This window comes from Aplidium turbinatum, chromosome 16, assembly GCF_918807975.1.
Source record: "Aplidium turbinatum chromosome 16, kaAplTurb1.1, whole genome shotgun sequence".
Lineage (NCBI taxonomy): Eukaryota > Metazoa > Chordata > Ascidiacea > Aplousobranchia > Polyclinidae > Aplidium > Aplidium turbinatum.
Window position 1 is genome coordinate 12,315,410 of NC_137487.1, and position 9,819 is coordinate 12,325,228.

A 9,819-nucleotide genomic window follows, 5' to 3' on the forward strand; every position below is an offset into this window, starting at 1 on the left:
TCTTAGATTTTACTTATTCTAAGTCGAGTTCGTAGCAATACTTACCATAAGAAAACGGGTTTAGAAAAAGATAAAAGCCATCTCATTTTATTTTTGGAAGTGGCTATTTTTCCACACTTAATGCCATGGTTACAATCAGGTGTTGCCAGAGTTAAGATTAAAGTTAGGAAGGGTTATAAAGGTAAGGAAGGTTTATTAAGGTAAGAGTTAAGTTAGGAATAAGACTAGGGTTTTGATCTTTGCCCAGAACTAAAAGAAATTTCCAAACTACAAGTTTTTGTTTTTAAATAGCAGCTTTAAACTTTTCTCAAATTAGTGCAGAATTTCTTATCTGGCAACACTATTGAGGCTATTATTGCACTATATAGTGTAAATATAGCCACAGCCTTTATTTTTTGTCATGAACGTATATGTTACATGTATAGCCTATTTGCCAATTACATGTATTTTTTGTCATTAATGTGACAAAAAGATAGCACTAGCTTCGAATTGATACCAGCCAGCACATTTGAGTCAACATTTGATACCATACCGCCCATTTCAGCCAAGGGTTTATCTTTTTACTACCCCAGATTGATGATGTTGTCCAGGCTTTTAGAAAGGTTTAATTTGATCATATATATATATATTATGGATATGATATATTGTAAGCTTGAAGCTAGTATGATCATGAAACCCTAAGTGACAAAATGTGTACCATATATATAATGTACTACTCCAAACTAAAAGAATTTAGAAATTGCAATGTTGTGTGCAGTATATCGTAGGATTGTTAAGCTTAAGTTTAATCATTAATTTTTCAATTTATTTAGCTAGCTGAAACCGGCTGTCATAATTTTATCGATCTGTATAATTTTGGGTTAATGGCAGAGTTATATAAAATAGCTTCCCAAAAGCTTACAGAGCGTTTGCATGAGTTGAAAACTGGTTACGAGGACTTTGTTTTGAACAATCCTCAAACTGTTGATCAGGTATGTTTATCAATGCTTTTAATACCGTAGCCTATATTTTTCTTTTAGGAAATGCGTAATCTTTCCTTTTTTGATTTTACTATGTATTGTCAAAGGTGGGCAGTAACTAGTTAAAAAAGTAACTAGTTACATAACTAGTTACTTTTTGAGTAACTGTAACTGTAACTTCGTTACTTTTTTGAAAAAGTAACGATAAGCAGTAACTAGCTACTATTTTAGCGTTTTTCAACAGTTACTAGTTACAGTTACTTGATTTCCCAAACAAAATTGGTCGTTTGTTTTTCAGTTTATGGCAGTTTTTTTGTAGTGGATAATAGACAAGATAATAGTTACAGTTACTTGATTTCCCAAACAAAATTGGTCGTTTGTTTTTCAGTTTATGGCAGTTTTTTTGTAGTGGTCAAATTATTTGTTTGGAAGAGATTATAGGCATTCGAGACAAGCAGCGAGGTTGTGTACAGAAAGGAGCTGTGTAAACTGCAACATAGAATTTTGCGGTGTACGATCGACAAAAAGAAGGTCGCGTAAACTGCGAGGTAAGATTTCGCAGTGTTCTATAAGGATTGATGTCTGTGACGCCACAATCCTTTGTTTGTTCCCCCTCTAAGCTGTCTGTTTTTAGAAATTTCAGGTTCTCCTTTTTTGTAAAGCGATTCTTTTTTTGTAGATTGTGGTTATATAGCTTTGAGCACAGGTAGACGAAATAGTCAGTACTCAGTAGACGAAAGTCGAAATGGATAAGTTTCTGTCTAAAGTATCCGAGACTGAAACAAACCCCACTGGTTATGCGACTAATATGCCAATCTCTGGATATTCTGCAATCAGAAGAGAAGGCATATATGGGTATACTGCTACCAACCTTGGGCATGACGCGGAAAAGACTACAAGAAATTCGAAACTGCAACAAGGTGGCTGTTTGGCTGCCATTACTTACCCGATTGTTGGAATCTTTGCAAAACAGATTTGGCCATGTCTTTGATGATAGCGACTGCCAGTTAGCTGCTGCGTTTCACCCACAATTCCGACTGTCTTGGCTTTACAAGGGTGAAGAAATTAAGACGGCTCTACATCTCAAAATTGTTAACTTATTACAGAACCATAGCAATTTCAACATTGACGATGCAACAAGTAACCGTGACACTGATGTTGACAGGAATGAAGCAGATGACTTTTTTGCTTCGTTATTTGAAAACACAAAAAAGAAAGCGAGTGCGGCAAAAATTTTAAATGAATTTCTCGAACGTAACCCAACAAAGGCGGTTACGTCTGATGCATTTCCCAATGACGCCATGAGGCGTTTGTTATTGCGATACAATACCCCTATCCCCTCCAGTGCTGCTGTTGAAAGACTGCTCTCCCTTGGAAAGGACATTTTAAAGCCAAAGCAAGCTGGACTTAGCAATCAACATTTTGAAATACTGATGTTTGTAAAAAGAAATTGATGTTGTGCCTCTTCGTTCATTTTAGATACGTTATACGTACCCGTATAAAAATATTGACACCCCCTACTGCTTATCACGGAATGTCCAGTGCAGTGCCGGTCTTTGGAGTGTGCAAACTGTGCGATAGCACAGGGTGGCCCGCAATTTAGGTGGCCCAGCCCAATTTAGGTGGATAGCCAGCAAATTAGGTGGCCCGCAATTTAGAAAATGCAGAAAACATAGGGACTCAGCTTTATTTCCGAAAAATGCCAAAGAAAACATGATCTTATCCTTTTGCTATGCCACCGGACAGCATCATTTTACAGTAATATTCATACCCAAATTTTTGTTGAACATGCTCTCCAATTGCACCAAATTCAAAGTAACTTTTCAAAATTTTCTGCGGGAGGCCCCCAGACCCTCTGCCGCTGGGGGTCACCTTCGGCAAACACGCCGTCAGCCTTCGCACGCCGGCCGTCAACCCCCTCTCTCCTTTCAAAATACCTAGCTACGCTACAGAATTGGATGATTTGGATAAGTGTCATTGGGGCCCGCAAAGCATATTCCGCACAGGGCTCAAAATACCCTAAGACCGGCACTGGTCCTGTGCATGTTATTTTTTCAATTATTTATTGTTTCAAATTTGGTAGGCGGGCGTTTTGGAGTTAGATTATGGAATCTTAGAAGCATTACCGTATAGTAGTCTATGTGGACAGCTAGAAGAGTGGTCGCTGTTTTGTAGTTAGGCAACAGCTACGAACAAAGTATCATTTTGCCCTTTATCATGTATTTTTCAACTTGTATTATACTTCATGCAAAGAAGAGTAGTTGTAGATCAGTACTCATATGCAACCATTTTCTTTGAAAAGTAACTGTAACTAGTAACTGTAACTAGTTACTTTTTAAAAAACGGTAACTGTAACTGAAACTAGTTACTTTTTGAGCGAAGTAACTGTAACTGTAACTCAGTTACTTTGAAAGTAACTAGTGCCCACCACTGTGTATTGTGTAATGTACCAATGTATTGTCGTGATATCTTGAGAAAAAAAATAAACCTTTGATTTTGAACATAGACTGGTCAATGTTTTTCAAAATAAAAGGTTCTAGGCTATCTAAATTACAACACCATTTTCATAAATTATTTAATCTTAATTGTGTTGTAATCTGGGTTTTTTTTCGGTCATTTATTGGTCACTGACCGATTTTTTAGCAAAATGTCCTAAAAATATATAGCCAATTCGGTCAAAATGTCCGAAAAAATATGTTGTTAATTGACTATATATGACCAAAAATGACCGAAATAAATAAAATTGATCGAATTTGTTCAAGTCATTTCGGACAAATGACCGAAAAGTCTCAGCGAAAAAAAAAAACCAGGACTTGTAATGTCTACATGTGTGTTGTTACCAAGGACAATCCATTATAAAAACGAGGTTAACACTGCACCATGCATAACTGATTTTGTGCAGTGGTTTCAGGTGCTTGGCCTAAACATACCAGATTATATGACAAGGCTATATAATAAATCATATATTTGCAGATTGAAAAGTCAGTACGAACAGGATCATTCCTTGTTGAAGCTTTGACAAGAGATTATGAAACTTCAATTTTTTTGACCGAGTTTGGTAATTATTTTACATCACACTTATCAACAATTTAACGATTCAACTTTATGATCATTATACCGTACAGTTTTATACTTTTACTATTGAAATCTATGGCAGTTAAGTTACAGTATCTGATCACAAGCATGCATAGATTTGCCATTATATTCCACCACTTTGCATAATATAACTGCATTAATAAGAAACTAGTCTAATGTTAGCCTTGTTAGGGTTGAAGCTGACAGCAGAAAATTAACAGAGATTTCCTTGTAAATAGATGGAAAGAAGATATATTATATCATCTTTTTTATTGAACTCAACATAATAGTGCTTTTTCTCAGTATTGCTTTTTCATTAATACTTTTGGAAGAACACAGAGCTGTTCAACTTTTCACTTTGTTTTAGAATTTCTTAAGCTTAGACCTTAAAAATTATTTTTCACCAGTTTGGCCAATTTATTTCATCTGTGATCGATAACGCATACATAATCTGCTCATTATGATTTTGTCATTGTAACCACATGTTGTATATATAATAGTATTTAGTAATGTTGAAACTGTTTTGTGTTTAGTGTCATGTGCCAATAACTTATTCGCTCTTGTAAACTCTCATCTCCTTCTAAAATCAAGAAAAGTTTTTTCTGAAAGACAAAATTCTCAATTAGTGGACAAGATAAAGCAATTTCTATCTGTAGTGGAGTTTTCACAGGTACACTTGAATATTAATGTGAATAATATAGCTTTGGGAGAGAAGTAATTTAAAATACCATAAACAGATGACTGTCAACCATTGTCATGTGAATATTCAACATTCAACTTACAACCAATGTGAATATTCTAGAACAATAATATAGTGTTGATTGGTTGTAGTAAATTAAACTTTCAGTTTCACCTTACTGTGAAAAATTGCTCTCACTTATTTAAGGGAACATGTGGCGCAGATTTACCAGAGTAAAAAGCAGAAACATGCGGGTTATTTTTTTGCTTCATTGAATGTAGTACTTGGCACTTGCGAGTTCAACTCGACCCCTGTCACTGTCACATCCATGGTGTGGTTTTTCAACTCTGGTGCAAACCTCTGCCGTGGTTTTTAAAATGTATTTCTATCCAAACAGGCTTTTGTTGAAATAGCAGCGAGAAAAATCGGAGGTCCCGGAGCGCGATGGGCAATCATACTCCTCATATGTCTTATCAAGGTATGTAAAGCCAGGGTGGTTCAAAAAAAGAAAAGTGATTTTGTTGAAAAGAAATGATATGAATCTAACACAGTGCCAGTCTTAAGCTAGGCTGTAAGTTTCAGTTGTGCAGAAACTATCAAGAGGGTGAGATGAATAAAGAAAAATGTTCTTTCAAAGAATAAGTTATAATTTTGTTGCAGGCTGTCCTTCGTTGCCTTTTAATTTTTGTGTTTCAAACCGGAGTGCAATCCCCTTCATCTGTCAGCCTGATCAGGACATCCGCTTTTATCCCCTCAAAAGAAAACTCTGAATCATCTGGTATGATACACTTGCTAGTAATGGCGCATGCTGTAATGCTATAAGTTTTGCTTTGAAAGGTCATATTATGGAGTTTGTCATTCAATTGCATAGCAGCGATTGTTTTCCATTTTGGCTAACTACCGATCATACACAGAGCAAGTATTTTTTTTGACGGTTGTGTACCAATATAAACACTATTTCAACGTGTACGATACTGGAAATTAACTGAAATTGAAATACTCGTATAGCATAGAGACAGTGAATGTCATTGTAAAGAATTTCAATTCTGTCGGTTGGTGTTTGATTTGTAAAGGGTTCAGATTTCCATCAACTAATCATGTTTCACCAAAGAATGATTTTTAAACATTTGATTTCTATTGATTTCAAGACCAAGAGCTACAAAATGTTTACATGGGAAAACGAACTGGTCATAAGATGAGGACTTTGAATAACTCCTCTTTAGCATCAATGTCGTCTCCATCTCCTGCTGGAAGATCTGGCAACGGACTCTTTTCTGAACTTCCTCCTACGCCTCTTACAGCAACAGAGAAATTCGGAGAATGTCTTCATGCCGTTCGACCTTTATTGCACGGTAGGTTGATTTCATTTCTAATGCTTTTGATTAATTACTTGAATCAAAAATTTGTGGTATTTGTACTTGTATCTGAACCCCATTACCACTTTATGCCCTAGCTAGTGCAATAATAGAATCAACTGTGATGAATTGAGCAATAAAGAAACAGAAAATGTAGATACAGTAGAATTCGCCTATAACGGCACCTCTAGGGGATTTGCAAAAACTGACGTTATAGCCGAATTGATGTTATAGACCAGTGTTCTTCAACGGGGGCGATTTTGGCCATTGCGGGGGCGATTTGTACAATTTTTGAAATTGGGGGGCGATATTACTGTGTAGGGGGGCGATTGGTAAGGCCGAGCGCAATTATCGATCAAGATCGTTCTGGATCCTTAAACTACTTTTTGGTTTGTTCGACTCAGGTTTGAGTCGTTTGTTGCAATGCAAATGCGTGTGTGCCTGCGCGATTTTGAGTGTGCTCTGATCAAGCACGTGGTAATTTCGTTCGACAATCGGTAGCTTGCAAGTCGGACGTTTATTTGTCGTAGGGTACTGCACTTCAAAAACTAACTGATTTGTGCAGAGCAGATTGAAGCCATGACCTGAAACGAAGAATATGTCAAGTTTGCTGCTTATAGCGTTAGCGGATGGCTTATTATATATTAGGGAGGGCCGTCGGAAACAAATCGCTTAGCAACTCAAGGTTCTTAGGAGGTTTGTCGAGTAAATGACGAAATCGAAAACCATTTTGAAATTGAACGCCATGAAGACGGTGCACAATACAGTCCAACTAATCAGTAAATCACCCTATTCCACCCTATTTCTGAACCCTTCGGCGGCCACGGCCGCCGTTAATTGCGAGGCCTCGTTTGAGGGGGCGATTTGAACCCGCACTTTCAACAAAGGGGCGATTTTGTAAAAAAGGTTGAAGACCACTGTTATAGACGAACTACCGCAAACTATTCCACAACTGTCTTTTGAGTAAAGAAAGAGTTGTATAATCCAATCAGGGTTACCGTGTAGCCTACCACCAAACTGACATAAGGAACGCAGAAAATACAGTAAACAAAGAAATTGTTTAAAAAAAATAACCTACAGCAAAAGGTACAGGAAATTTGCGCAATGCAACTCGTTACATACAGTAGTGGAGAAGTTCATTGTTTATTAGCAAAAAAGGCATTGATCTTGAGCTGTTTCGGTTTTGACACAGCTGTAGAGCTGCTTTTTACACGTGATAGTTTTTCACGCGGGAAAAAAGTTAATTCAGTTAATTAAAGTCCCTGCTGAGAACGACGTAGCAAAATAAAGGGAAGACATTTCGCAAGCAGCAGCGCTAACTGGATTGAAAGACTGACCGTTCGTGGTGAAGGTGATGGCTTAAAGTAACGTTATAAACGAACAAAAGACGTCTGGGGACCAATAAAGGGTGCTGTTACATGCGAATTGACGTTATAGGCGATGCTGTTGTAGCCAAACTACAATGTACGTAAAAGATAGGAACTCTGCCGGGACCGAGCGAAATGTGACGTAATAGGCGAATTGACGTTATAAACAAAGCCGTTATAGGCGAATTCTACTGTATTTATATATAGGGCCGTTGAGAAGATAATTTGCACCAATGAGATTCTCGCGCCCAAAATCAAGTCACTTTTAAGAAAAACGTATTTTATCAAAAGAATACGTGGCGGGTTTTCAAGTTCCCGGACCTCTTAGAAAGATTACGAGCCCCTAAAATCATCTCGGGTCTAAAGTTACCCCATGGACCTCCCTATCAACGCTACCGACATACAATTAGACCTAAATATAGATGTCGTTTTCGTGATCAAAGACAGTTGTTTCTGCATCGTTTTCTATCATTTTTTATGCATGTTTTCAGTGCTGAGTTGTGGTGCTTGCGGAACAACATCTTCCCTGCCATGGCTGAGTAGTCTTGTGATTGACAGTACCTCTCACGTTCTGCTTCATCGCGCACCAACGTCATCATCAGGCACGCAGCCTCAATATAACGTGAAGGAAAAGACGGAATTGCAACGACGTTACGTCAACATGCTTCTTTACGTAATGCGCTCCCCGGTGTACGACAAATACACGAAGTAAGTTTTGTGACACAATTCTAATGTTATACTGTTTACTTTTTTTTGGGAAATAAGCGAATTTAAAAACATTTTGTATTCAAAACATTTCTAAAGTTAAAAAATGACTCGTTGATGGATGCCCATTCACGAAAATTTCATTTTTCAGTCAACTTTTGAGAAATTAATTATCAATTATGTGCTGTATTGAGAATTTTCTTCTTTCGAAATCAATTTCCCATGGCCTAGCCTGCTTCCGGTAGATTCTAGAAGCGCTTTGAAGCATAACATGTCGCCAGTGACATGATGTGCTAGTTTTATAACTTATTATAAGTCACATTTTCACTCCTTTCCGAAAAGCGTCATACGATATTTGACTAGGCCTTGGTGTGTTTGAAAACATTCAAGGTAGCAGCCTGTAGTTGTGATCGTAACTGAAATATCCGTTCAGGGCGAAGGTGATGTCGGCTTTGACTTTCCTTGCTGAAAAGTTGCCACTTGGAAGGTTTGTGTTTGAACCACTGAAGAACTACATCCCGGAGTGGCAGCGCGTTTACTTCTACACGTGGGCAGATTGAAATGAGGAATGTTCAGCATTGTACAAAAACGAACGGGCCAGTCGTTGTACAACTGTTTTGCAAGAAGTCGCACGAACATATCAATTTCTTGTGCAACTCATCTGATTTATATATTTGATGTGTACCGTTTCCTTGGTATCACATTATATTGCCGGATCATGCGGACATTGTTTATGTCCATAATACTAAATTTCTGTCGTTCCAGTCATCAAATTTTTTGACCGCAATAAGTTTAAGTTAATGAGAATAGTAATTTTTTTGTATTATCTGAAGATATGCAGTTGTTACGTCGAATGTGTATCAGCAGCGGGTCTAAGAATAAATTATGGAGAGCACCGGAGTTTCAAATAACAACATTTTTAAGAAAAAATGACAGAGGAAAAGTTGAGCTTCAAAGATCAACCAGATTGGTAGGGGTCTGGGAAGCTTGCCCCCAATAATTTTTGCTTTGTTTAATGTTTTATTCTCTTTTTGTGGCCCTATAATTTTAGGTTTTGTTCAAAACACTTTGTATTTGCGCAAATTTATCAAATTAGGCTTAAGTAAATTTTTGTAAAAGTCACAACAGTGGATAGGCTACACAGGACCGCAAAAGACACGGTGAAACATGACTTCTAATTATCCATGACATAGCAATCATCAGATCACACTACGTGATCACTCATTTCCTACGGTTTCTGCATCTGGGCATTACAAAACGCTGCCACCAATTCATTTAGGCCCAGTCACGTTATAATTCCGTAATTATTATTTTGCAATCGTGCTAATTACTTTGTGAAAATAAACTTTTAATGTCTCAATTTTTGTTTGGTATCGTTTAATATAAAAGGTGGTTCTATGCTTCATTCCAAGCTTTGGGGGATGAGAAGTGTGAAAGGTCATCAGTTATCACGCTAAGCCTTTATAACTAACGTACGGTGGCCACTTTCAGCTGCTTTTGAATCACCATGAGATAAGCGACTTTTTTAACCAGTTTAAGCCAGGATTGAATGACTGAAAGGCAAGCGCATCATAATCCATCGTCGGTTTGTTCCCCACTAGTGGGGGTGGCCGATTTTTCTCGGAACCCAGAGATTCTTCGCACCCCTTGCCCATCTAAGGGCTGCTGGGGACTAGGGG

General features: G+C 37.6%; 1 protein-coding gene across 1 annotated transcript; it reads left to right on the top strand.

The window, feature by feature from the left end:
- Positions 1–817: 817 nt before the first annotated feature.
- On the top strand, positions 818–9,494 carry LOC145785705 (peroxisomal membrane protein PEX16-like). Its single transcript, XM_082597400.1, has 8 exons — positions 818–971; positions 3,933–4,017; positions 4,568–4,704; positions 5,111–5,191; positions 5,374–5,491; positions 5,862–6,065; positions 7,927–8,143; positions 8,574–9,494. Exons 1-8 carry the CDS (start codon positions 864–866, stop codon positions 8,698–8,700), a joined length of 1,077 nt encoding a protein of 358 aa, XP_082453526.1. The 5' UTR covers positions 818–863; the 3' UTR covers positions 8,701–9,494.
- The last annotated feature ends 325 nt before the right edge of the window (positions 9,495–9,819 follow it).

Coding starts and splice junctions, on each gene's coding strand:
- LOC145785705 (XM_082597400.1), top strand. CDS start 864: ATGGCAGAGTTATATAAAATAGCTTCCCAAAAGCTTACAGAGCGTTTG. Junction 4,018..4,567: donor AATTTTTTTGACCGAGTTTG/GTAATTATTTTA, acceptor TTTTGTGTTTAG/TGTCATGTGCCAATAACTTA. Junction 5,492..5,861: donor AGAAAACTCTGAATCATCTG/GTATGATACACT, acceptor ATTGATTTCAAG/ACCAAGAGCTACAAAATGTT.